The following is a 27,058-nucleotide window of genomic DNA, read 5'->3' on the forward strand; positions in this document are numbered from 1 at the left end:
CGATCTTTGTCTGGGGGGCATAACTGTTGACGACGCTCGTACGCGCGGCACCTATCATAGGATAGTTGTACTATGCCAGTAACCTTCCCAGGAGTGCACTCAACAACTTCCCAAAGTCTCATGGCAATTGGATGAATGGTGTAGTAATGCATAAAGGACAGACAGACAGACATACATTCATTTATATATATCAGGAAGTGAGAGAATTAGATTCCGTACGTAAAATTTGGATGCTAATTGCTTTGCGCTTAGAATTGAATAATCGACTTGGGACCCATTAACTTTTCCTATTTATGGCATAATCAATGCCCGTGCCAAATTTCATGTTTCTATGTGAGAAAATGACATTCCGTACGTAAAATTTGGACGCTAATTCTTTGGCGCTTACAATTGAATAATCGAGTTGGGACCCATTAACTTTTCCTATTTATGACATAATCAATGCTTGTGCCAAATTTCAAGTTTCCATGACATTGGGAAGCGAGAAAATTAGATTCCGTACGTAAAATTTGGACGCTAATTCTTTGGCGCTTAGAATTGAATAATCGAGTTGGGACCCATTACCTTTTCCTATCTATGACATAGTCAATGCTCGTGCCAAATTTCATATTTCTACAACATCGGGAAGTGAGAGAATTAGTGGCAATGATGGAAATCGAACGATCTACGTGGGGGGGTCGTAACTGTCGACGACGCTCGCACACGCGCCATTTATCATAGAATATTTGTATTATGCCTATTAACTTCCCAGGAGTGTACTCAACAACTTCATGGCGATCGGATGAATGGTGTAGTAGCGCATAAAGGACAAACAGACAGACACACACGCAGACATACATTCAATTTTATTCGCGTTGCTGCGAAGACAGACATACATACATACATTCGTTTTTATATATCTAGATGACGGCAGCAGCGACCACTGAGGTTTTGTAGGCCGCTGCTTCCCCCTTGCAGGCTGAATAAAATAGCCGTTGTGTGGAACATCAAATTTATCCGGCTGCTGTGGCTTCTTGGGAAGACAGCCTAGTACATGTTTGCCCACTTCCAACTCCAATGGAGACTGACTGTAAATGGCTGGCGTGCTCTAGTATTTATGGTTTCAAGCTGTACGTGTCATTGCATACTGTCTATCTATCTATCTATCAGGGTCATTGCATACAGTCTATCTATCTATCTATGACATCAGGAAATGAGAGAATTAGATTCCGTACGTAAAATTTGAACGCTAATTCTTTGGCGCTTTGAATTGAATAATCGAGTTGGGACCCATTAACTTTTCCTATTTATGACATAATCAATGCTCGTGCCAAATTTCAAGTTTCTATAACATTGGGAAGTGAGAGAATTAAATTCCGTACATAAAATTTGGACGCTAATTCTTTTGCGCTTAGAATTGAATAATCGAGTTGGGATGAGACATAAGGCCTTGCCCATAAGCATTCCCCAACCTCCAAGAACTGAACCTACCTACCTCAATGAGATTTTGTAGGCCGCTGCTTCCCCCTTGCGGGCTGAATAAAATAGCCGTTGGGTGGAACATACAATTTATCCGGCTGCTGTGGCTTCTTAGGAAGATATCCTAGTACTTGTTTACCCACTTCCAACTCCAATGGTAATTGGCTGGCGTGCTCTAGTGGTTCCAAGCTGTACGTGTCATAATAGAGCCTTAATGACATCACAATGCAGCTTTATAGAACATGTTGGGGCATGTTCAAGGGCGTCCGATGTTGATGACATCAGTGATGACATCACAATAGCAGGTGGCTTACTTATTCGATCTACGTGGGGGGGGGCGTAACTTTCGACGACGCTCGCGCGCCATTTATCGTAGGATATTTGTACTATGCCTATAATCTTCCCAGGAGTGTACTTAACAACTTCCCAAAGTTTCATGGCGATCGGATGAATGGTGTAGTAGCGCATAAAGGACAAACAGACACGCACGCAGACAGACATACATTCAATTTTATATATATAGATAACAACCAATCACAGCGCAGCTTTCATGTTACCTCAGTGGTATAATATATAACAACCAATCACAGCGCAGCTTTCATGTTACCTTAGCAGTAAGAGAAATAACCAATCACAGCGCAACTTTTACTCTGCCTCAGCAATATAAAAAATAGCAACCAATCACAGCGCAGCTTTCATATTACCTCAGTGGTATAATATATAACAACGAATCGCAGCACAGCTTTCATGCAACCTCAGTAGTATAAGAAGTAGCCACCAATCACAGCACAGCTTTCATGTTACCTCAGCAGTATAAGAAATAGCAACCAATCACAGAACAGCTTTCATTTTACCTCAGCATTCTCAATATCCAGCAATTGTCTTGCGAAACGTTCGGCGGATGCATCATTTTCTGGTTGAACACGCATCCCGTTGCTCGTAATGTCTTTTGCTTTCGTGCTTGAGATGGAAATCAAACGAACTTTGTCTGGGGGGCATAACTGTCGACGACGTTCGCACGCGCGCCACCTATCGTAGGATTGTTGTACTATGCCTATAATCTTCCCAGGAGTGTACTCAACAACTTCCCAAAGTCTCATGGCAATTGGATGAATGGTGTAGTAATGCATAAAGGACAGACAGACAGACATTCATTTATATATATCAGGAAGTGAGAAAATGACATTCCGTACGTAAAATTTGGACGCTAATTCTTTTGCGCATAGAATTGAATAATGGAGTTGGGACCCATTAGCTTTTCCTATTTATGACATATTCAATGCCCGTGCCAAATTTCAAGTTTCTATGTGAGAAAATTACATTCCGTACGTAAAATTTGGACGCTAATTCTTTGGCGCATAGAATTGAATAATGGAGTTGGGACCCATTAGCTTTTCCTATTTATGACATATTCAATGCCCGTGCCAAATTTCAAGTTTCTATGTGAGAAAATTACATTCCGTACGTAAAATTTGGACGCTAATTCTTTGGCGCATAGAATTGAATAATCGAGTTGGGACCCATTAGCGTTTCCTATTTATGACATAATCAATGCTCGTGCCAAATTTCAAGTTTCTATGACATTGGGAAGCGAGAAAATTAGATTCCGTACGTAAAATTTGGACGCTAATTCTTTGGCGCTTAGAATTGAATAATCAGGTTGGGACTCATTACCTTTTCCTATTTATGACATAATCATGGCTCGTGCCAAATTTCAAGTTTCTATGACATTGGGAAGTGAGAGAATTAGATTCCGTATTTAAAATTTGGACACTAATTCTTTGGCGCTTAGAATTGAATAATTGAGTTGGGACCCATTAACTTTTCCTATTTATGACATAATCAATGGTCGTGCCAAATTTCAAGTTTCTATGACATCGCGAAGTGAGAGAATTAGTGGCAGTGATGGAAATCAAACGATCTACTTGGGGGGGGGGGCGCAACTGTCGACGACGCTCGCACGCGCGCCATTTATCGTAGGATAGTTTTACTATGCCTATAATCTTCCCAGGAGTGTACTCAACAACTTCCCAAAGTTTCATGGCGATCGCATAAAGGACAAACAGACACGCACGCACGCACGCACGCATACAGACATACATTCAATTTTATATATATAGATGTGCCTCTTCATTTGCAATTTTCCCTGGTTACAGCTACCAAAATGGTCCTGCAGCCATGGCCATGCTTGTGTCCTGTATTGTTTTCCGTGTGTTTGGCCAGGTAATCAGAAGCACACACTAGTTGTGCCTGTGCAATGGCTCTTGCCTCGGCCCAGGCCCCTTTCTCCTCTGCAAGCTTGCGGACACAAGTGGCTCTCTGATGTCTAGCGCTACTTGCTATTTATGTGAAGGAAGGGCTCTGTATAGAGATGAGCGAACGTACTCGTCCAAGCTTGATACTCGTTCGAGTATTAGCGTGTTCGAGATGCTCGTTACTCGTGACGAGTACCACGCGATGTTCGAGTTACTTTCACTTTCATCTCTGAGACGTTAGCGCGCTTTTCTGGCCAATAGAAAGACAGGGAAGGCATTACAACTTTCCCCTGCGACGTTCAAGCCCTATACCACCTCCCTGCAGTGAGTGGCTGGCGAGATCAGGTGTCACCCGAGTATATAAATCGGCCCCTCCCGCGGCTCGCCACAGATTTATTCTGACAGAGATCAGGGACAGTGCTGCTGGTGCCGGAGCTGCTATAGGGAGAGCGTTAGGAGTATTTTAGGCTTCAAGAACCCCAACGGTCCTTCTTAGGGCCACATCTAACCGTGTGCAGTAGTGTGGAGGCTGCTTTTTGCAGTGTTGCACTTTTTTTTTTTTTTGTATATCGGCCGTGCCAGGCATTGCGCCCTGCAGTAATTATACATAGTCCAGGGCCAGTAGTGGTGGTGAGGCCGGGACAGAAGACATATATTTATTGAATATAGGCAGTGGGCCTTTCCAAAAACATTTTGGAAAAAAAATCTATTTGGGCTGACTGTGACTGTCCTCAGTGTACTGGGTCTGTGCTGGGTGTAGTTGTCCTCCTAATTCATACGCAGCCAGCTAAGTGTTACAGCAGGCTTGCGCAAAATTATTTCCTGGCTCTGTGTTGGCTGTTACATCACCGCTGTATTCCAGTCCACAGTGCAACAGTCTGCAGTTATTTTACATACTCCAGGGCCAGTAGTGGTGAGGCAGGGACAGAAGACATATTTAGTGTATATAGGCAGTGGGCCTTTCCAAAAACATTTGGGGAAAAAAATCTATTTGGGCTGCCTGTGACTGTCCTCAGTGTACTGGGTCTGTGCTGGGTGTAGTTGTCCTCCTAATTCATATGCAGCCAGCTAAGTGTTACAGCAGGCTTGCGCAAAATTATTTCCTGGCTCTGCTGTGCGTTCAGTAAGCGAAGTCAGCCTCCAACCACAGGCCAATAAGCGGCACATTTAATTACAGCGTTCTGTTTCTGCACTACTGGTAATACACCATGCTGAGGGGTAGGGGTAGGCCTAGAGGACGTGGACGCGGGCGAGGACGCGGAGGCCCAAGTCAGGGTGTGGGCACAGGCCGAGCCAGTGCGGTGGCCAGGGGTAAAGGCAGGGCCAGACCAAATAATCCACCAACTGTTTCCCAAAGCGCCCCCTCGCGCCATGCCACCCTGCAGAGGTCAAGGTGCTCTACGGTGTGGCAGTTTTTCACAGAGACGCCTGACGACCGACGAACAGTGGTGTGCAACCTTTGTCGCGCCAAGATCAGCTGGGGAGCCACCACCACCAGCATGCGCAGGCATATGATGGCAAAGCACCCCACAAGGTGGGACGAAGGCCGTTCACCGCCTCCGGTTTGCACCACTGGCTCTCCCCCTGTGCCCCAACCTGCCACTGAGATCCAACCCCCCTCTGAGGACACAGGCACTACCGTCTCTTGGCCTGCACCCACACCCTCACCTCCGCTGTCCTCGGCCCCATCCAGCAATGTCTCTCAGCGCAGCGTCCAGACGTCGCTAGCGCCACTGTTTGAGCGCAAGTACGCCGCCACGCACCCGCACGCTCAAGCGTTAAACGTGCACATTGCCAAATTGATCAGCCTGGAGATGCTGCCGTATAGGCTTGTGGAAACGGAGGCTTTCAAAAGCATGATGGCGGCGGCGGCCCCGCGCTACTCGGTTCCCAGTTGCCACTACTTTTCCCGATGTGTCGTCCCAGGCTTGCACGACCACGTCTCCCACAACATTGTACGCGCCCTCACCAACGCGGTTACTGCCAAGGTCCACTTAACAACGGACACGTGGACAAGCACAGGCGGGCAGGGCCACTATATCTCCCTGACGGCACATTGGGTGAATTTAGTGGAGGCTGGGACCGAGTCAGAGCCTGGGACCGCTCACGTCCTACCCACCCCCAGAATTGCGGGCCCAAGCTCGGTGCTGGTATCTGTGGCGGTGTATGCTACCTCCACTAAACCACCCTCCTCCTCCAATGCAACCTGCAGGGTCTGACAGAGCAGACCGACCGCTGGCTTGCGCCGCTGAGCCTCCAACCGGGCATGGTCGTGTGTGACAACGGCCGTAACCTGCAGCTCGGCAGCCTCACGCACGTGCCATGCCTGGCCCATGTCTTTAATTTGGTGGTTCAGCGCTTTCTGAAAAGCTACCCACACTTGTCATACCTGCTCGGAAAGGTGCGCCGGGTCAGCGCACATTTCCGCAACTCCAAGACGGACGCTGCCACCCTGCGGACCCTGCAACATCGGATTAATCTGCCAGTGCACCGACTGCTGTGCGACGTGCCCACACGGTGGAACTCTACGCTCCACATGTTGGCCAGGCTCTATGAGCAGCGTAGAGCTATAGTGGAATACCATCTCCAACATGGGCGGCGTAGTGGGAGTCAGCCTCCTCAATTCTTTACAGAAGAGTGGGCCTGGTTGGCAGACATCTGCCAGGTCCTTGGAAACTTTGAGGAGTCTACCCAGATGCTGAGCGGGGATGCTGCAATCATTAGCGTCACCATTCCTCTGCTATGCCTCTTGAGAAGTTCCCTGCAAAGCATAAAGGCAGACGCTTTGCACTCAGAAACGGAGGCGTGGGAAGACAGTATGTCGCTGGATAGTCAGAGCACCCTCATGTCTATATCTCAGCACGTTGAGGAGGAGGAGGAGGGGGAGGAGCATGAGGAGGAGGGGGAAGAGACAGCTTGGCCCACTGCTGAGGGTACACATGCTGCTTGCCTGTCATCCTTTCAGCGTGTATGGCCGGAGGAGGAAGAGGAGGAGGAGGATCCTGAAAGTGATCTTCCTAGTGAGGACAGCCATGTGTTGCGTACAGGTACCCTGGCACACATGGCTGAGTTCATGTTAGGAAGCCTTTCTCGTGACCCTCGCATTACACGCATTCTGGCCACTACGGATTACTGGGTGTACACACTGCTCGACCCACAGTATAAGGAGAACCTTTCCACTCTCATTCCCGAAGAGGAAAGGGGTTCGAGAATGATGCTATACCACAGGGCGCTGGTGGACAAACTGATGGTAAACTTCCCATCCGACAGCGCTAGTGGCAGAAGGCGCAGTTCCGAGGGCAAGGTAGCAGGGGAGGCGCAGAGATCAGGCAGCATGTAAAGCGCAGGCAGGGGAACATTCTCCAAGGCCTTTGCCAGCTTTATGGCTCCCCAGCAAGACTGTGTCACCGCTCCCCAGTCAAGGCTGAGTTGGCGGGAGCACTGTAAAAGGATGGTGAGGGAGTACGTAGCCGATCGCACGACCGTCCTCGGTGACGCCTCTGCCCCCTACAACTACTGGGTGTCGAAGCTGGACACGTGGCCTGAACTTGCGCTGTATGCCCTGGAGGTGCTTGCTTGTCCTGCGGCTAGCGTCTTGTCAGAGAGGGTGTTTAGTGCGGCTGGGGGAATCATCACGGATAAGCGTACCCGCCTGTCAACCGACAGTGCCGACAGGCTTACACTCATCAAGATGCACAAAGCCTGGATTTCCCCAGACTTCTCTTCTTCACCAGCGGACAGCAGCGATACCTAAGCAATACGTAGGCTGCACCCGCGGATGGAAGCATCGTTCTCTATCACCATCAAAAACGTGGACCTTTTAGCTTCATCAATCTGTGTATAATATTCCTCCTCCTCCTCCTCCTCCTGAAACCTCACGTAATCACGCCGAACGGGCAATTTTTCTTAGGCCCACAAGGCTCAGTCATATAATTTTTGTAAACAATTTTTATACGTTTCAATGCTCATTAAAGCGTTGAAACTTGCACCTGAACCAATTTTTATTTTAACTGGGCTGCCTCCAAGCCTAGTTACCAATTAAGCCACATTAACCAAAGCGATTAATGGGTTTCACCTGCCCTCTTGGTTGGGCATGGCCAATTTTTCTGAGGTACATTAGTACTGTTGGTACACCAATTTTTTGGGGCCCTCGCCTACAGTGTAATCCAATTAATTTTTTGCCCACCTGCATTACAGCTGACGCTACATCAGCTGTGCTGGGCACTGCAATGGGATATATTTATGTACCGCCGGTGGGTTCCAGGGAGCCACCCATGCTGTCGGTCCACACGAAGTTGTAACTACATGTGTCCACTTCTAATGAACCCCAGTCTGACTGGGGCATGCAGTGTGGGCTGAAGCCCACCTGCATTTAACATGACATTACCTCAGCTGTGATGGGCAATGCTATGGGATATATTTATGTGCCGCCGGTGGCTTCCTGGCACCCACCCATGCTGTCGGTCCACAGGGACTACACAATAGGGAGTTGTACCTGCCTGTGTCTATGAATTAAAAAGCCCGGTCAGGTTGGGGCATGCAGTGTGGGCCGAAGACCACCTGCATTTAATCGGACGTTACCTCAGCTGTGATGGGCACTGCAATGGGATACATTAATGTACAGCCGGTGGGTTCCAGGGAGCCACCCATGCTGTGGGTGCACACGGAAATCCCATTGCGGAGTTGTACCTGCCTGTGACTATTTATAAAAAACCGCGGTCTGACTGGGGCATGCAGACACCTTGGCAGAATGAATAGTGTGTGGCACATAGGTTCCCCATTGCTATGCCCACGTGTGCAGCTCCTGATGGCGGTGGCACAGGATTATATTTCTCATTGCTTCTGTACAGCATTGTGGGCTATCGCCCTGCCCCTTTTAAAGAGGGTCGCTGCCTAGCTGTGCCAACCCTCTGCAGTGTGTGCCTGCGGTTCCTCCTCATGGCAGACGCACTTATAAATAGACATGAGTGTGGCGTGTCATGAGGGCAGCTGAAGGCTGCGCAGGGACAATTTGGTGTGCGCTGTGGACACTGGGTCGTGCAGGGGGGGTTGGGCAGCATGTAACCCAGGAGAAGTGGCAGCGGAGTGTCATGCAGGCAGTGATTGTGCTTTGTTGGAGGTAGTGTGGTGCTTAGCTAAGGTATGCATTGCTAATGAGGGCTTTTCAGAAGTAAAAATTGTTGGGAGGGGGGGGGCACTCTTGCCGCTATTGTGGCTTAATAGTGGGACCTGGGAACTTGAGATGCAGCCCAACTTGTAGCCCCTCGCCTGCCCTATCCGTTGCTGTGTCGTTCCCATCACTTTCTTGAATTGCCCCGATTTTCACAAATGGAAACCTTAGCGAGCATCGGCGATATACAAAAATGCTCCAGTCGCCCATTGACTTCAATGGGGTTCGTTACTCGAAACGAACCCTCGAGCATCGCGATAATTTCGTCCCGAGTAACGAGCACCCGAGCATTTTGGTGCTCGCTCATCTCTAGCTCTGTACTGCCCATTCAACCAGGGAATGAGGAGCAGGACCTAGTGGAGACATACTGTAGGGGTGAGAAAAGAGTAAGGGCTTATTCACACGTCATATTTTTTTGTCTGTGTTTGCAACTGGCAGCACATGAACCCATCGACTTAAAATTTAAAAGCAATTGCAGCATGTACTGGTTTTATCCATGTAATGGACAACAGTTCAACATGCAATGTCCACTGTCAAACGGATATGTGTCCATGCACCGTCTAATGGAAGTTGTGCCCAGGAAAATGTGAATTTAACCTAAGCAAAATTTTGGGTCGCAGAACCAGCTCTTTGATTAGGGCTGCAATATTATGCACAGTCCATGGATAAGAGTGGTGCGGTTTTTGGAAGGAAGCGGCCATGTTTTTCTAATCTCACACTGTCCCTTTAAGACAGTAAATTACTATGAATCACAAAAGTGAGTGCATTAAAAGTGACCTGGAAGGAACAGTCTGTATTTACTCCCCCTTTCATCAGCCAGATCTACTTAAAGGGGATGTCTGAGTTGTATGTTTTCAGTAAAACCCCTGTAAAATGCATAACATAACAAATGCAATATAATTGCCTCTCCCCGCTGTGCCCTGAGCCCCTATTTGGTCCTTGTCTTTGCTTATTTACATGCTGCCGTCCCACCCCGTTTACAGGACATCACAGGCGCTGCAGCCAGTAACCAAGCTCATCCATCGAACTCTGAGCTCTACCATTGGCTACAGCATTTGTAACATCCCGTAAACAGGCTGGAGCAGCCTGCAAAGAGGATGTCTGGCAGGAGACCCGTAACTGCGGTTTGGGACACAGCAGGGAGAGGTGAGGATATGCCATTTGTTATGTTGTTGCATTTTACAGTGGTTTTACCAACAACATCCAACTCAGACAACCACTTTAAACACCTAAGTAGTAGAGATGAGCGAGCACCAAAATGCTCGGGTGCTCGTTACTCGAGTCGAACTTCCTGCGATGCTCGAGGATTCGTTTCGAGTAACGAACCCCATTGAAGTCAATGGGCGACCCGAGCATTTTTGTATGGGACCTATGCTCCGCTAAGGTTTTCATTTGTGAAAATCTGGGAAATTCAAGAAAGTGATGGGAACGACACAGAAACGGATAGGGCAGGCGAGGCGCTACATGTTGGGCTGCATCTCAAGTTCCCAGGTCCCACTATTAAGCCACAATAGCGGCAAGAGTGCCCCCCCCCCTCCCAACAATTTTTACTTCTGAAAAACCCTCATTAGCAAGGCATACCTTAGCTAAGCACCACACTACCTCCAACAAAGCACAATCACTGCCTACATGACACTCTGCTGCCACTTCTCCTGGGTAACATGCTGCCCAACTGCCCATTTCAGTAGTAGTAGCAGTCAAGACAGGCCCCAGTAACAATTCCGAAGCAGCAGTATAGGGGGAGAACAGTATTAGTTCCATTTCAGTAGTAGTAGCAGTCAGACAGGCCCCAGTAACAATTCCGAAGCAGCAGTATAGGGGGAGCACAGTACTAGTTCCATTTCAGTAGTAGTTGCAGTCTAGACAGGCCCCAGTAACATATCACTAGCAGCAGTATAGGGGGAGCACAGTATTAGTTCCATTTCAGTAGTAGTAGCAGTCAAGACAGGCCCCAGTAACAATTCCGAAGCAGCAGTATATGGGGAGCACAGTACTAGTTCCATTTCAGTAGTAGTAGCAGTCTAGACAGGCCCCAGTAACATATCACTAGCAGCAGTATAGGGGGAGCACAGTATTAGTTCCATTTCAGTAGTAGTAGCAGTCAAGACAGGCCCCAGTAACAATTCCGAAGCAGCAGTATATGGGGAGCACAGTACTAGTTCCATTTCAGTAGTAGTAGCAGTCTAGACAGGCCCCAGTAACATATCACTAGCAGCAGTATAGGGGGAGCACAGTATTCGTTCCATTTCAGTAGTAGTTGCAGTCTAGACAGGCCCCAGTAACATATCACTAGCAGCAGTATAGGGGGAGCACAGTATTAGTTCCATTTCAGTAGTAGTAGCAGTCTAGACAGGCCCCAGTAACATATCACTGCTCCCACTATACTGCTGCTACAGTATTAGTTCCATTTCAGTAGTAGTAGCAGTCTAGACAGGCCCCAGTAACATATCACTAGCAGCAGTATAGGGGGAGCACAGTCTTAGTTCCATTTCAGTAATAGTAGCAGTCAAGACAGGCCCCAGTAACAATTCCGAAGCAGCAGTATAGGGGGAGCACAGTATTAGTTCCATTTCAGTAGTAGTAGCAGTCAAGACAGGCCACAGTAACATTCCCGTTGCAGCAGTTTAGGGAGATAACAGTCTTTCACATTTCAGTAGTTGCCGTATAGACAAGGCCCCAGTTACATTTATGTAGCAAAAGTGTAGGCCAACCCCACACACCTTGCTGTACCATGAGTGCAGGCGAAGCCCATAAAAATTACTAGGATTACACTGTAGGCGAGGGCCCAAAAAAATTGGTGTACCAACAGTACTAATGTACCTCAGAAAAATTGCCCATGCCCAACCAAGAGGGCAGGTGAAACCCATTTATCGCTTTGGTTACTGTGGCTTAATTTGTAACTAGGCCTGGAGGCAGCCCAGTTAAAATAAAAATTGGTTCAGGTGCAAGTTTCAACGCTTTAATGAGAATTGAAACGTATAAACATTGTTTACAAAAGTAATATGACTGAGCCTTGTGGGCCTAAGAAAAATTGCCCGTTCCGTGTGATTACGTGAGGTTTCAGGATGTCAGGGTAATTTCTGCGTACAGCACCAATCAGGCCCACCCCAATGCCCCGCTGCCGGCGGTAAAGAAGAGACACCACACACGGAGGTCTGGTATAGTTCCTCACATGGGGACATGACTGCGCACTTTATTACAGATTACATGGGATCTTATACCCTTTGGTCTCATAACTAGGAATGGGTGATGGGCTCATTGGCTCAAATTCACCGCATAACCATATATGTAATGTCCGGATGTCCGGCCTGAGACAGTGAAAGTTATATACGTAGTTGAACAGTCGTTATCTTGATACGGCGCCTCTGGGAAAACAGCAGAGCACGCGGCCTTCGTGTTCGGCTCTGTATTATCTCTGAATTTCTGGACACATCTCTCTCTCTCAGCCTTGCAAACGTTTGGAATATCTGATGTAAGGCGACATATAAGTTTTTCTCATTTTAACTTTGAATAGAACTTGCATACAGGTATAAAAGCATAAAAAACATATGGCAATATATACATATACCCTCACAAACCCCCCTAAAAACTTATATGGAGATCAAGCACCAGACCTTGCACTCTTCCTCGGTCGCCTCTCTCTTGCGTCAGGGTTTCCCCACTGCCCGTAAGTCCCTACTCCTAGGAGGGGGGATCCCTACCTCACCTCAGAAGGAGGCCATGGATTCCCTGGGCTCATTTCCGGGCATCCATACCCTCTATCTGTACAAGTTAACACCCCACAGGGTGTGCCCTCGCTCGAACCTAAGGTCTTCTGCACTATCCCTAGGCAAATGGGAATTCCACTGACAATCCATCTTAGAAGATCGGGGTAGGCGCGGTACTAGTACATTTCTCCATTCTTCTGGTAACGTACGTGGTTGGCATTATCGGAACTGGCTCTTCATCTTTTTTCAAACAAGGGAAATTTTGGTGTCACATTATCCAGTCCCTTACTCATACTCTTTTTGATCAAAGGGATAATACACATACAGGAAGTTACATACCCCACCTCTTTCTGGTAAAATCATATCCAGGGCCACTCTATTTTGGAACGCCATGGATGCAGTGGGCCCTAACTGGTCAGCTAACCCTTGCAAAGCATCGCTGGTGTAGTTTACAAACCTCTGCTGATTGTAATAGATATAATTCATCCAATCTACATTATTATTAACAGTGACAATAGCAAATAAGGACTCAAAACCTGCTTTAACCTGATCTCTAGAATTAAATTCATCTGGCACCCCCCTTGGCACTCATATTGCATCTATGTGTACATGTGGATCAAAGTTACCACCTGGAGCGTCAACTTCCCTCTTAGCACGATGCAGTGTTGGATTCTCACCCTCAGTGTAGTCTTCATATTGCACATTTGATTGTATTAATTTGTTCTGAAACAGGGGGCTAGTGTACAGTAGTCAAAGGTGGGTGTTAGAGGAATTGTACCACATTATAGCATGTAAAGGATATGCAGGATCATGAGTTCTTTCAGTGCGAAGTGTGGATCCAAGTGGGCTTTCCTTCGAGCTTGACTGCAGTTGGGGTGGTGAGCAACATCTGGTAGGGACATTCAAACAGGGTTTCTCTCTCAAACTTTTTTACATAGACCCTATCAGATTGTGACACTCATCTGTAGGACCTGGGAGAAAAGCAGAGACTGCAGAATGCATTATTGACAATTCCTTGGAGAGGCCTATGACAAAATTAACAAGAAAATCATTCCCCAAACTCTGCTACTGAGGCATGTACCCTCTGGAGAAAAAGAAAATCTACTGGAAGACACTCAATTCAAGATTTGCCCGTTTTGCAGACGTGATGTATTGCATTATTTCACCTGTGAAGTGTGTACCTTTGTTTGACTCAATCACTTCCGATGCCCCATATCTGCAGATTACCTCATTCATGAGCTTCTGTGCGGTTACCTGCTTATTTACTTTGGTAACAGAGTAGGTCTCTCCAACCTGAAAAGAAATAAACAACAACAAGCACATATTCATGCTTCCCAACAAGTGGGAGCTGAGTGTAGCCAATTTGCAATCCCTGAAATGGGTAGAGTGGTCTAGGCAAGTGTGCAAATTTACTTCTGCCCTGTTGCTTACGGCAAAGATCATGCAAAATTGGATAAATGATGATGCAGCAGCTACAGAAAACCCAGGAGCCACCCGTCCTCGTTCAAGCGTTGACATCATTGCTGCTTTGAGAGGTGCGTCTTTCTGTGCATCAGCTGGGCCATCATGGGGCACAGGGACTGTGGTAGGCAAGTGCTGTTGGCTGTTCACCATACGCTGTCCCTTTTTAGTCCATTTTTCCTTTTCTTCCTTGCTGGCTTGTAACTGTAAAGTCTTTAGCATATCAAAGTTATTGTCAAAGTCCAAAGTTATTGTCAAAGTCCAAAGCTATTGTCAAAGTCCAAAGCTATTGTCAAAGTCCAAAGCTATTGTAAAAGTCCAAAGCTATTGTCAAAGTCCAAAGCTATTGTCAAAGTCCAAAGTTATTGTCAAAGTCCAAAGCTATTGTCAAAGTCCAAAGCTATTGTAAAAGTCCAAAGCTATTGTCAAAGTCCAAAGCTATTGTCAAAGTCCAAAGCTATTGTCAAAGTCCAAAGTTATTGTCAAAGTCCAAAGTTATTGTCAAAGTCCAAAGTTATTGTCAAAGTCCAAAGTTATTGTCAAAGTCCGAAGTTATTGTCAAAGTCCGAAGTTATTGTCAAAGTCCAAAGTTATTGTCAAAGTCCAAAGTTATTGTCAAAGTCCAAAGTTATTGTCAAAGTCCAAAGTTATTGTCAAAGTCCAAAGTTATTGTCAAAGTCCGAAGTTATTGTCAAAGCCCAAAGTTATTGTCAAAGTCCAAAGTTATTGTCAAAGTCCAAAGTTATTGTCAAAGTCCAAAGTTATTGTCAAAGTCCAAAGTTATTGTCAAAGTCCAAAGTTATTGTCAAAGCCCAAAGTTATTGTCAAAGCCCAAAGTTATTGTCAAAGCCCAAAGTTATTGTCAAAGCCCAAAGTTATTGTCAAAGCCCAAAGTTATTGTCAAAGCCCAAAGTTATTGTCAAAGCCCAAAGTTATTGTCAAAGCCCAAAGTTATTGTCAAAGCCCAAAGTTATTGTCAAAGCCCAAAGTTATTGTCAAAGCCCAAAGTTATTGTCAAAGTCCAAAGTTATTGTCAAAGTCCAAAGTTATTGTCAAAGTCCAAAGTTATTGTCAAAGTCCAAAGTTATTGTCAGATTCTTCTTTTCTTCCACAGCTTGAGGGCCGCTGCCTTTGCTGTGTGGTCTGTGATGGCATTGCCTCTTGTTTCTCCGGTGTAGGAATTGGTGTGAGCTTTCCACTTTGTTAGGTAGAAGTAGAGCCTCCGTGAGACTCTGCACCGCTGCACCATTCCTTATTGGCTGTCCTGCTGAGGTAAAAAACTGTCTGGCCTTCCATATTGGGCCGTAATCATGAGATATGCCAAATGCATACCGGGAGTCAGTGTAAATGTTTGCCGTCTTACCTTCTGCCACTCTACTCGCCTCAGTGAGGGCCTTTAGTTCCACTTCTTGTACTGCGACATGCGGAGGCAGAGCTTCTGCTTTTAGGACATCTTGTTGTGTGACCACTGCCTATCCAGTGTTGAGTCGTCAATCACCCTGGTACCATCTATAAAAAACAACTCAAAATATGCATTGTTAACAGGGGCTTTCAGTAACTTTTTAAAACTTAAATTTTCTTGTTGCATCAATGCCTGACAATCATGCTGATATTCTATTTCAAAAAGATCAGAATCTTGTTGCAAAAAAAATTTAAAAATGGCTGATTTGCAATACCTAGATCACCTATGCCTTCTCCTCCCCCCCTTTGAACCAGGGTACTCAATTGGAACAAGAGTATCCGGTTTCAAGGTAGTATAACATTGTAAAAAGATTTGATGGATGCAGATAAGGCCTGTAAGATGTTAGCACCAATAACAGAGACATGAGTTACATCAGGGCAGAATAATCTACAAACATCTATTAATATTTGAAATGTAATATCCTTTAAGCAAATTCATTATTAATCTGTTCCTGCCTGCAATGTCTTATCAAATTTGAGAGAAAAAAAACTTTTACTAGCTGCTCGAGATCCTCACCCCCTCTCTTGTGGACAGGAGGGATGAAACATTATGTCCTTTACATCATCTAGCTCCACCCCTTCGATACTGGTCGCTTGCATCTTTTTTCACAGCTTCATTTACGCTCCACAGTCTAAGCATCCACATCACAACCAAGTAAAGTCTTATGCATTGGGGCAGGTGGGGGGGGGGGGTGGACTTTTATCCCCAGTCAATACCTGCATCACACATTTTACATTCATCACAGCCTGAACATGGGTCATTAACTCTCATCCATCCATGCGCTCAAGTCTGCCCCGTCACCCCCCATTGAAGGTGTACCAGTACATACAGATGCACAGACAAAAAGTGTGACAAACAAACATACATCAGTTGAAAAACATTGAGGTGAGTGCTATAATGTTATAAAGTACATGATTCTATTGAGATGAGATTGTGAATGAGCTCTATTTTTGACAAATTATGTGGAAAAAATTTGCTGAGTGACTGAGACATTCTATCTTTCTTATGTACTGAAGCTATTATATGCTGTATTAAACGCTGAAGTATTTTAGTTTCTGTGACCCTGAGTTTGAGTCAAGTCTGAAAGCCCCCACCTTTGCAAAATAACTTCTTGGCCTTGGAAAGCTACACAGACTGCAGCTTCAAGTAAACAATCCTTCTCCTCTAAAAGCAAGCTCAGTTAACCATTTGCACACATATATATATATACATATATACACACATATATATCCACCTATATCTATCTAGTATTATACACCTTTTCCTCTCTCTTTGCCAACAAATCACATGCTTTGTAACTTTCCTCTCGACTTTGCTTGTTTCCCATACTTTTCTCCCTACCTAACTGCCAATGTAACCTTCAGTAGACACTCTCCCGACACCCTCTTGATCACTTACTGTACTTTCCAACATTTCACTTACGGATACTTTCTTAAACAAATAATGTGTACATACTTAACTTTCTCTGACTGTCTCTCTGCTTCTCACTTCAGCACTTTCTAGCAACCCTTGGTCTTTCAAGGTGCCCTTCTTGGTCCTAAAGACCTCCTCCCAGTCACCATACTGTAATCTACCGTGCGGGTCCTTGTTACACATTTTCATAAGTTTTCTTACATTTTACAGATTGGAACTCTTGTCTCTCCTACTGTCTCTCCGCCATCAATTGATCCGCACGGCGGCGGCCCATAAAGGGCTCCGTCTTCTTTAATAAGGTCTTACGCATATTAGAACAACAACAACAATAATAATAACACGCTCCATAGAGTGCATCCTTCTGACCCGAATTGTTAGCCCCTTATATATGGCAAAACAACCGAAGGCATCTTCTTCTATGGAACCAGTCCCATAGAGTGCATCCCTCTCCTCAGCTAAACCATCAACAACTAACTAAACCAAAACCGAGGGTCTCTTCTTCTATGAGACCTATCTCATAGAGTGCATCTCCTCCTCAGCTAAACCATTAACAACTAACTAAACTAAAACCGAGGGTTCCTTCGTCTATGGGACCTGTCTCACAGAGTGCATCCCTCTCAGCTAAACCATCAACAACTAAATAAACCAAAACAGAGGGTTCCTTCGTCTGTGAGACCAAATGAAAAGCAAAAGAAGAAAAAAAAATTCTGCAGATACAACAAACAACCTTCACTATCGTTAAAACGCTACGGACTTCAAAGTACAAATAGACTACAGACTAGTTCCTGGGTGAGCGATTGGTGCGCATATCCACGGTCAGTAGTCCGTGACGGCAAACCCGAGTTACCGTGTAGAACTCTTAACCCAACCCGTCCGGTCACAAAACACAGATAGTCCCTCCCGCTGCAAGACTCTCAGCGTAAAACACAACATAAATATATGCTGATCTTACCTGGAGTTCTGTGAGTTGATCAGGCTCGGTTTGCAGCAGGACGGCTTCCCCGTAGCGTGGATCCGGGTGGATTGCGCTTCACGGCTCCGGTTTTACCATTCCACTTTCGGGCGCCATTGTCAGGGTAATTTCTGCGTACAGCACCAATCAGGCCCACCCCAATGCCCCGCTGCCGGCGGTAAAGAAGAGACCCCACACACGGAGGTCTGGTATAGTTCCTCACACGGGGACATGACTGCGCACTTTATTACAGATTACATGGGATCTTATACCCTTTGGTCTCATAACTAGGAATGGGTGATGGGCTCATTGGCTCAAATTCACTGCATAACCATATATGTAAAGTCCGGATGTCCGGCCTGAGACAGTGAAAGTTATATACGTAGTTGAACAGTCGTTATCTTGATACGGCGCCTCTGGGAAAATAGCCAAGCACGCGGCCTTCGTGTTCGGCTCTGTATTATCTCTGAATTTCTGGACACATCTCTCTCTCAGCCTTGCAAACTTTTGGAATATCTGATGTAAGGCGACATATAAGTTTTTCTCATTTTAACTTTGAATAGAACTTGCATACAGGTATAAAAGCATAAAAAACATATGGCAATATATACATATACCCTCACAAGGAGGAGGAGCAGGAGGAGGAGGATGAATATAATACACAGATTGATGAAGCTAAAAGGTCCCCATTTTTTATGGTGATAGACAACGATGCTTCCATCCGCCGGTGCAGCCTACCTATTGTTTAGGTACCGCTGCTGTCCGCTGGTGGAGAAAAGAAGTCTGGGGAAATCCAGGCTTTGTTCATCTTTATGAGTGTAAGCCTGTCGGCGCTGACCTGGCGCACCTTTCCGAGCAGGTCTGACAAGTGTGGGTAGCTTTTCAGAAAGCGCTGAACCACCAAATTAAAGACGTGGGCCAGGCATGGCACTTGCGTGAGGCTGCAGAGCCGCCACCAGGTTACGGCCGTTGTCACACATGACCATGCCCAGTTGGAGGCTCAGCGGCGAAAGCCAGCGGTCGGTCTGCTCTGTCAGACCCTGCAGCAGTTCGTAGGCCGTGTGCCTCTTCTCTCCTAAGCTGAGTAGTTTCAGCACGGCCTGCTGACGCTTGCCCACCGCTGTGCTGCCACGCCGCGCGACACCGACTGCTGGCGACGTGCTGCTGCTGACACATCTTGATTGCGAGACAGAGGTTGCGTAGGAGAAGGAGGAGGGTGGTTTAGTGGAGGAAGGATACACCACCGCAGATACCAGCACCAAGCTGGGGCCCGCAATTCTGGGGGTGGGTAGGACGTGAGCGGTCCCAGGCTCTGACTCGGTCCCAGCCTCCACTAAATTCACCCAATGTGCTGTCAGGGAGCTATAGTGGCCCTGCCCGCCTGTGCTTGTCCACGTGTCCGTTGTTAAGTGGACCTTGGCAGTAACCGCGTTGGTGAGGGCGCGTACAATGTTGCGGGAGACGTGGTCGTGCAGGGCTGGGACGGCACATCGGGAAAAGTAGTGGCGACTGGGAACCGAGTAGCGCGGGGCCGCCGCCACCATCATGTTTTTGAAAGCCTCCGTTTCCACAAGCCTATACGGCAGCATCTCCAGGCTGATCAGTTTGGCTATGTGCACGTTTAACGCTTGAGCGTGCGGATGCGTGGCGGCGTACTTGCGCTTGCGCTAAAACAGCTGCGATGGCTGGACGCTGCGCTGAGAGACATTGCTGGATGGGGCCGAGGACAGCGGAGGTGAGGGTGTGGGTGCAGGCCGGGAGACGGTAATGCCTGTGTCCTGAGAGGGGGGGGTTGGATCTCAGTGGCAGGTTGGGGCACAGGGGGAGAGGCAGTGGTGCAAACCGGAGGCGGTGAACGGCCTTTGTCCCACCTTGTGGGGTGCTTGGCCATCATATGCCTGCGCATGCTGGTGGTGGTGAGGCTGGTGGTGGTGGCTCCACGGCTTATCTTGGTTCGACAAACCTTGCACACCACAGTTCGTCGGTCGTCTGCACTCTCAGTGAAAAATTGCCACACCTTTGAGCACCTCGGCCTCTGCAGGGTGGCATGGCACGAGGGGGCGCTTTGGGAAACAGTTGGTGGATTATTCGGTCTGGCCCTGCCTCTACCCCTGGTTACCGCACTGCCTCTTCCAACCTGCCCTGCTGCTGCACTTGCCTCCCCCTCTGAAGACCTGTCCTCAGTAGGCTTAGCAAACCAGGTGGGGTCAGTCACCTCATCGTCCAGCTGCTCTTCCTCCGAATCCTCTGTGCGCTCCTCCCTCAGACTTACTGCCCTTACTACTACCTCACTGATAGACAACTGTGTCTCATCGTCATCGTCCTCCTCACCCACTGAAAGCTCTTGAGACAGTTGCCGGAGGTACCCAGCCTCATCCCCCGGACCCCGGGAACTTTCCAAAGGTTGGGCATCGGTCATGACAAACTCCTCCGGTGGGAGAGGAACCATTGCTGCCCAATCTGGGCAGGGGCCCGAGAACAGTTCCTGGGAGTCTGCCTGCTCCTCAGAATGTGTCATTTTCATGGAGTGAGGAGGCTGGGAGGAAGGAGGAGCAGCAGCCAAAGGATTCAGAGTTGCAGCTGTGGATGGCGTAGAAGACTGGGTGGTCGATAGATTGCTGGATGCACTTTCTGCCATCCACGACAGGACCTGCTCACACTGGTCAGTTTCTAATAAAGGTCTACCGTGTGGACCCATTAATTGTGAGATGACTCTGGGGACCCCAGAAACTTGCCTCTCTCCTAATCCCACAGCAGTCGGCTACAATACACCTGGACCAGGAGCTCGGCCTGTGCCCACACCCTGACCTGGGCCTCCGCGTCCTCGCCCGCATCCACGTCCTCTAGGCCTACCCCTACCCCTCAGCATGGTGTATTATGAGTAGAGCAGAAACAGAACGCTGTAATTAAATGTGCCGCTTATTGGCCTGTGGATGGAGGCTGACTTCGCTTACGGAACGCACAGCAGAGCCAGAAAACAATTATGTGCAAGCCTGTAGTGAGACCTAGGTGCGTATGATTGAGCTACTGGAATACACAGCGAAGAACCAGTCAAGTGGCCAAAGGGCAGTGGTAGACCTTAAGTATTTTGCTTAAATTTTTTAAAATGGTGAGGTGAAAAACCAGACAGACACCGTATGCAGCGTATATATGTATACTCTTTCCCTCTGGCGGGATGACGGCAATCATGTAACGGACACAGCAGAGCCAGGAAACAATTATGCGCAAGCCTGCTGTAACGCTTAGCTGGGTAATAATGAGCGACTACTACCCCCAGCAGACACGCAGTAAACTGTACACGGTCACAGGCTTGCTGGGTATTATTGAGCGACTACTACCCCCAGCAGACACACAGTAAACTGAAGACGGTCACAGGCAGCCCAAATGCAGTATTTTTTCCCAATTTTGGGGAAAAAGCCCACTGCCTATATAGCCTGTATATGGATTTCCCTGTTGGAAGATGACTGTGGTTATTGAAAGCACAGTGCAGCCAGAAAAAATTATGCGCAAGGCTGCAGTACACGCAGTAAACTGAACACGGTCACAGGCAGCCGAAGGATTTTTTTTTCAAATTTTTTTGAAAAAGCCCACTGCCTATATAGCCAGTATATCTCTTTCCCTGTACGACTGTCCCTGCCTCACCAGTACTGCCCCTATACTGAGTAAAATGACTGCAGACTGAGGACGCTATGGTCTGCATGCGAGATTTAAAAAAAATAAAAATTTGCAAAACTGCTAAAAACAGCCTCAACAGTACTGCACACGGTCAGATGTGGCCCTAAGAAGGACCGTTGGGGTTCTTGAAGACGAAGATAACTGCCTAACACACTCCCAATAGCAGCTACAGCAGGACGGCACTTTCCCTAATGTCTCTCAGTGTGCATCTGTGGCGAGCTGCGGGCGGGGCAGATTTAAATACTCGGATGTCACCTGATCTCCCCAGCCACTCACTGCAGGGGGTTGGGATAGGGCTGGAACTTCACAGGAGGAAGTTGTAATGCCTTCCCTGTGCTTCTATTGGCCAGAAAACGGCGCAAAATTTTCTGGGAAGAAAATGGAAGTGACTCGAACACCGCGTGGTGCTCATCTTGAGTAACAAGCATCTCGAACACCCCAATACTTGAACGAGCATCAAGCTCGGACGAGTACGCTCGCTCATCTCTACTAAGTAGCAAAAAAAATATGATAATTGAGTATTTATCATGTTGCATTCTAGAATTTCAGATTGCAAAGCCTTCTTAAGTATAATATAATTTGTGCTGTTGTCAAAATTCTGAGAGAAACATGTAAAATGTCTTTCCAGCTTAAAGCAGATGTAAAGTATTTTGCATTTTCGCATTGAAATACAAGATATTAGAATAAATTAAATGGTGTTGAGGTGTTAACAGTGAAATCAATGGACTATTGAATAATTAGCACAATTGACCCAACTTTCTCCGCCTTGTAGGAAGAATTGCCCCAGGAACTTCCTCCATTCATAGCGAAGGGCATATCAAACATGTCAATGTTCATTGGCCAGAGAGGAAGTGCAGCTTTCGTGGCTTCAGATCACGATGCAACTTTCCTGCCAGAGACCAAGACTTGTCCGGACCCCTCTCTGCCAACCTATGATGAGGAGCTTGATTTCCTCCTCAGCTTGGAAGCTCCAGTTACAGAAAAGGCTGCCACCTATCCTGATGGGACCAGAGAGCCTGACCAGCTGCCACCCGGTGAGGAGCAAGGTAAGGGTTCAATGCACATTCAGTAATGCCCTTGAAATGCATTAATTGCTAAGTAACTAAATGCAGAATAATCTGTGTAAAGCACATCTCTGATACAGAGTCCTCATATATACATCACAGCAGTAACCAGTTTGTGTCCTTGTAGATATAAAAGACCTTGCCCACTCCTAATACCCTCCTGAGATTTGCTTGTCTGCCTTGTGCCCAGCTGAGATTTATATGTTCTTTTGTATTAAGGCAGCCAGTATGCTGCTTCTCCCATTAAACAAGACTGGATCTTAAAAGCTGCCAGATCCACTCCTGTTATATAGAAATCTCACGCTGCATCCCCACATGCATGATTGATGAGCTCCTTTCAGTGTGCATTATTCAGAGTGTAGTTGACTGCCACATTAACCACTAAAGTAGTGCCAAGACAATATGTGTAAAGCCGCTCTGTTTACCCAGGCTGGGAGCATCTCTCAGAGGGATGGGAGCCTGTGATATCACTGAATTGACTTCCTGAAACCCTTTGACATTTACTGGATCCCAATTTGTTTTCCACATTTATTCCTGGATACATTTTACTAGATATTATAAAAGTGTCAGTAAACAGTATTGTGACAATTACGGTGTGACTAAATGATGGTAAGGACTGTGCATGTGAGCGGTTATTACAGCCATTTCTCCAGGCTGATACTCGTCTGTCACGACGTCTCATGCAGATAGCAGCTGATGAGTCACACGTAAAAGCCAAAGAAAGAACCATCTGAAAGGTTTTATAGGTCCAGAGATGAGCACATTCCATTAACTCAACACTATTCCTTCATTGATTGATCTACCGGAGATCGCATCAGGTCATCCAGATTGCCGGAGGTCCGTGCTCCCTATATGTTCAGAGCCGCTCTCTGGAAAGTAGGAATGCACTTGTTTGTCTGGATATGAATTCTGTGTAAAACTGACAAAGTACTAGACTTCTTTTCTGCTTACAATTTTGTTTCAGCAACCTCTTCCGTAGAAGCTGAGTCTTGTGTAGCTGCTGAGGAGAAACCCAACGCTTTAACCTCTGAGGATCTGGAGGACTGGCTGGACAGTATGATCTCCTAGATGCTCCTTATTCCTGCAACAATGTGCCGAAGATAACAGAAAGATGTCTTGTTAAGGAGAATCCTGTTACTCTTGAGACTCTGTAAGGTTGGCCATGCATTAGAGATAACTAGCTATCTGAACAACGTCTTCGTGGTTGGGCTCTGAAGGTTGTCATTGAGGTGAAGGTTGACGTTCATCTACCTTTATGGTGCATGGATGGACAGATGTGCCAAATATATTAAAAGCTGTGTGCCTCTTGGTTTAGCCTATCTTACTCCAACAACCACTGTAATAGGACTGGCATATAAAACATTAGACTTAGTAAATGGGCCCTTGTGAGTTAAAGAGGTATCTCTGACTTATTCTGTGACCTGGGCTTCTGTGGATGGTGTACATGCCTGACCTTTTGTCATAAACAACTTTTAAAAGGGGTTGTGCCAGAATTACAAGTTTTTCCATATCCAAAGAATGCAACTGCCAAGGGCTAGGGGATAACTTGCTGATCGGTGCGGGTCACCAATCCTGTGAACGGGGTGTCCCATGTCCCTCTTCCTCACTGCAGGCTTACTGCACCCACTGCAGTGAGGAGGAGTATGAATGGAGCGACGGACGTGTAAGCGTGCTGCTGCTTCATGCATTTTCAGTGGGACTAATTAGATAGCCGAGCGACAAGCTCTCAAGTATTTCAGTCAGCCCCATTGAAATTAATGGAGCAACAACCGCAGATGCTCGGTCATCGCTCCACTTACCCAGATTGACATCACAGAAACTGAAGTGACCCCTGCAGTGACGAGAAGAGGGGGTCATGAGATCCACGTTCTCAGGATTGGTTGGGTTCTCAGTGGTGATACCCCCATCGATCAGCAAGCTTTCCCCTATCCCATAGCTAGGAGATAACTTGTAATTCTGGAAAACCCCTTTAATTTCAATTATGCCAAAATAAAGCTGATGGATAAATGGTCGAAATCTGTCATTATGGATGACAAAAATCACTAATGCCTCGCCAGCCTACAGCTCTCCTGCCTGCAATTGAATGTTGTATGTACAATCTACAGCCTGTCTTTACAAAACAAGGTGATGCCTGATCCGTTGCTTTCTATAAAATACACAGTTCATAGAAAATGGTATTTTTGTGTGTTTTTTTGGATCTCTGTATTTAGACATGCAGTATGAATACAGCGCTTATTCTTGGTCTTCCAAAAAATTGTCCTGCATTTTGTATCTGCACAGTAAGACAAACAGCTCAGCTCGTTTATCATTTATTTATTGCGATGGGCACTTTATTGTATTTGAAGAAAAATGCATAAAGTTAGCAGCTTCACTACAGCACTTACCAATGACCAGAAAGCAGTGCTTTTAAATTTTGGCATAAGATTTCCATTTAAGAGAATATAATTTAAGATACATTCCAGTTTCTTCAAATAACAGCAAACTGTCATTGAAAGAAAAACTAAATAGCAACTGAATGCAGTTTCTCATTTCTTACAGTAAGACAAAGAACAGCACAACTTTTGTGTATTTCGTCAATCTAATACTAACATGGAAAAAATATCTTGCATAGCTACGTCTACAGACGGTTAAGGCACTTCATCGATTAAGTTCAGGGTCGAAAAAGTGTTAAGAAGTAACTTTTCCCCTACTAACTTTTACCTTCAACTGCCTGAAGTTTCACAAAATAAAGCTAAATACTATCGCCTCTCATAGACTAGACTATCTGACATAAGTAAACGTAAAGCTCCGAGCACCAGATGTACCCAGAAGCTCACCTGTAATACCAAAGATGGTTTCAGACGGTTTTTGTCCAGTTGATTTCTTTCAGGCTCCAGAGCACAAACATTCTCCAAAACAGATGCAGCAAACTTTGACTTGGCGTCTGTGACTAGCATCAGATTTGTGACATAATCAAAAGCCTCAATATCAAAGTGGAAAAAAAAAAAGGAAGAAAACGGCATGCTTCTCTAGACACAAAGTCTCATTCTACAGAAATAAATGCGTCTGCTGGGATTTGTGGGGTCAAACTCTGAATTTCACTGCTGCAGAGAGAACTGAGCAGTTGCTGTGAAGATAATTATTGTGCACTGGATGTGTATCAGTTTTAGCCCTTTAATTTTCGGGCAGCCAGATGAGTGGCATTTCAGTTAAAAGATATCTGCCCATTAGTGTGAAAATCAAGAGATGCTAGGATGGGTGCAATCAGGCTGAATACCGTTGGTTGAGTTGTAAACTTTCTCAATATTAGGTCCTATCTGGTAGATTCTAAATAAATACGTTTTATTTTTATTACACTTTTTAGTAACTCAACAAATGCACTTTGGCTAATTGAGCGTGACAGATCATCAGTTTATTGATGTACTGTGGTGGTTATTATTAGTACTTTTTTTTTTTTGTTCTAGAAATCTGGTATTTCATTGCACATTTGCTATAAACCTGTATTTGTCGTATGAGTCGTTGGTTTTAAGAAAATGACATGAATCCAAATGAGTAGAATAGAGGTCTTGGTTGGGCAGAACTGGTCTTGTAGTAAATGTGTCCCTTTGGGTGAGTTTTGTTCCAGGTTCACTACATGCCCAGTGGATCTGGCCGATAAGTTAATGCCAGGTTATTATCCAAGCTGGTCTTCATATTGCTTGCGGAAACAGTCACCAGCTGGGAAGAAATCCCAACACCTCTCTTGATACATCTTCCAAACGTAAGATTCCTACAAGAGACGTAAGTAGAAAATTATACACGAAATTACATATATTGTGGATCACAGAACATTAATGGGTCAGAATCGCAATCTTTTCTCCTTAAGGAGAGAACCTAGAAGGTGAGTGAGGAGACTCATAAGGCCATTCATGCTCCCTTTGGGTAATATGCAAATAAGGAAGACGGAACAACAACATTAATGTACACATTCTAGAAACTATATAGTTCAGCTAATGTTCTCATCTGTTATGCTGCACTGATAACATGTATCCAAGTCTATGCACTACATATAAGTGAGGTTACAGAAATGATACAGTGACACGGCCCTTCTATATAGGACTGTGTTTAATGGCTTCAACTTCTCCGATGATGTTCGGAAAGGATTGACTTTACTTTCCAGAAGTGTTGAGCCACAGGCATAAAAAATCTACATGCAGGGTTGCCAATTGTCCAGAAATTCTTGTACAGTTTGTAAAATTAAGGCTTTTTTCCCAGTGTCTTTGAATAAAATTGGATACATCCCTCATTTTTTTTTTTTTTTTAGGCTGGTGGTACTTAGCAGATTATCATGACTGTAATTATCATCTGTAGCCTGTGGCTGTTCCCTTATGGTAACTGATTGTACACGTGTTGAAATGATACAATGTCTATTATCACATGTAATTTAACCAAACTAAAAAAAACTCTCAGGATTGTAGATGCA

The 27,058-nt window shown here is 46.0% G+C and overlaps 2 protein-coding genes across 3 annotated transcripts in view; one reads left to right on the top strand and one right to left on the bottom strand.

Moving 5' to 3' along the window:
• The window catches only part of AVEN (apoptosis and caspase activation inhibitor), a 639,800-nt gene extending 615,006 nt beyond the window's left edge, over nucleotides 1-24,794 (top strand). For both annotated transcript variants that reach the window (XM_066608499.1, XM_066608498.1), the window contains 2 exons: nucleotides 22,326-22,599; nucleotides 23,582-24,794. In XM_066608499.1, the coding sequence (XP_066464596.1) occupies nucleotides 22,326-22,599; nucleotides 23,582-23,685 (378 nt within the window). In that variant the 3' untranslated portion in view covers nucleotides 23,686-24,794. The remainder of the gene's footprint in view (nucleotides 1-22,325; nucleotides 22,600-23,581) is intronic.
• Nucleotides 24,795-24,918: 124 nt separating this feature from the next.
• The window catches only part of RYR3 (ryanodine receptor 3), a 680,585-nt gene continuing 678,445 nt past the window's right edge, over nucleotides 24,919-27,058 (bottom strand). Inside the window, exon 103 of the mRNA XM_066572425.1 lies at nucleotides 24,919-26,365. Within this exon, the coding sequence (XP_066428522.1) occupies nucleotides 26,270-26,365 (96 nt within the window). The 3' untranslated portion in view covers nucleotides 24,919-26,269. The remainder of the gene's footprint in view (nucleotides 26,366-27,058) is intronic.

Source organism: Eleutherodactylus coqui, chromosome 6 (assembly GCF_035609145.1).
Source record: "Eleutherodactylus coqui strain aEleCoq1 chromosome 6, aEleCoq1.hap1, whole genome shotgun sequence".
Taxonomy (NCBI): Eukaryota; Metazoa; Chordata; class Amphibia; order Anura; family Eleutherodactylidae; genus Eleutherodactylus; species Eleutherodactylus coqui.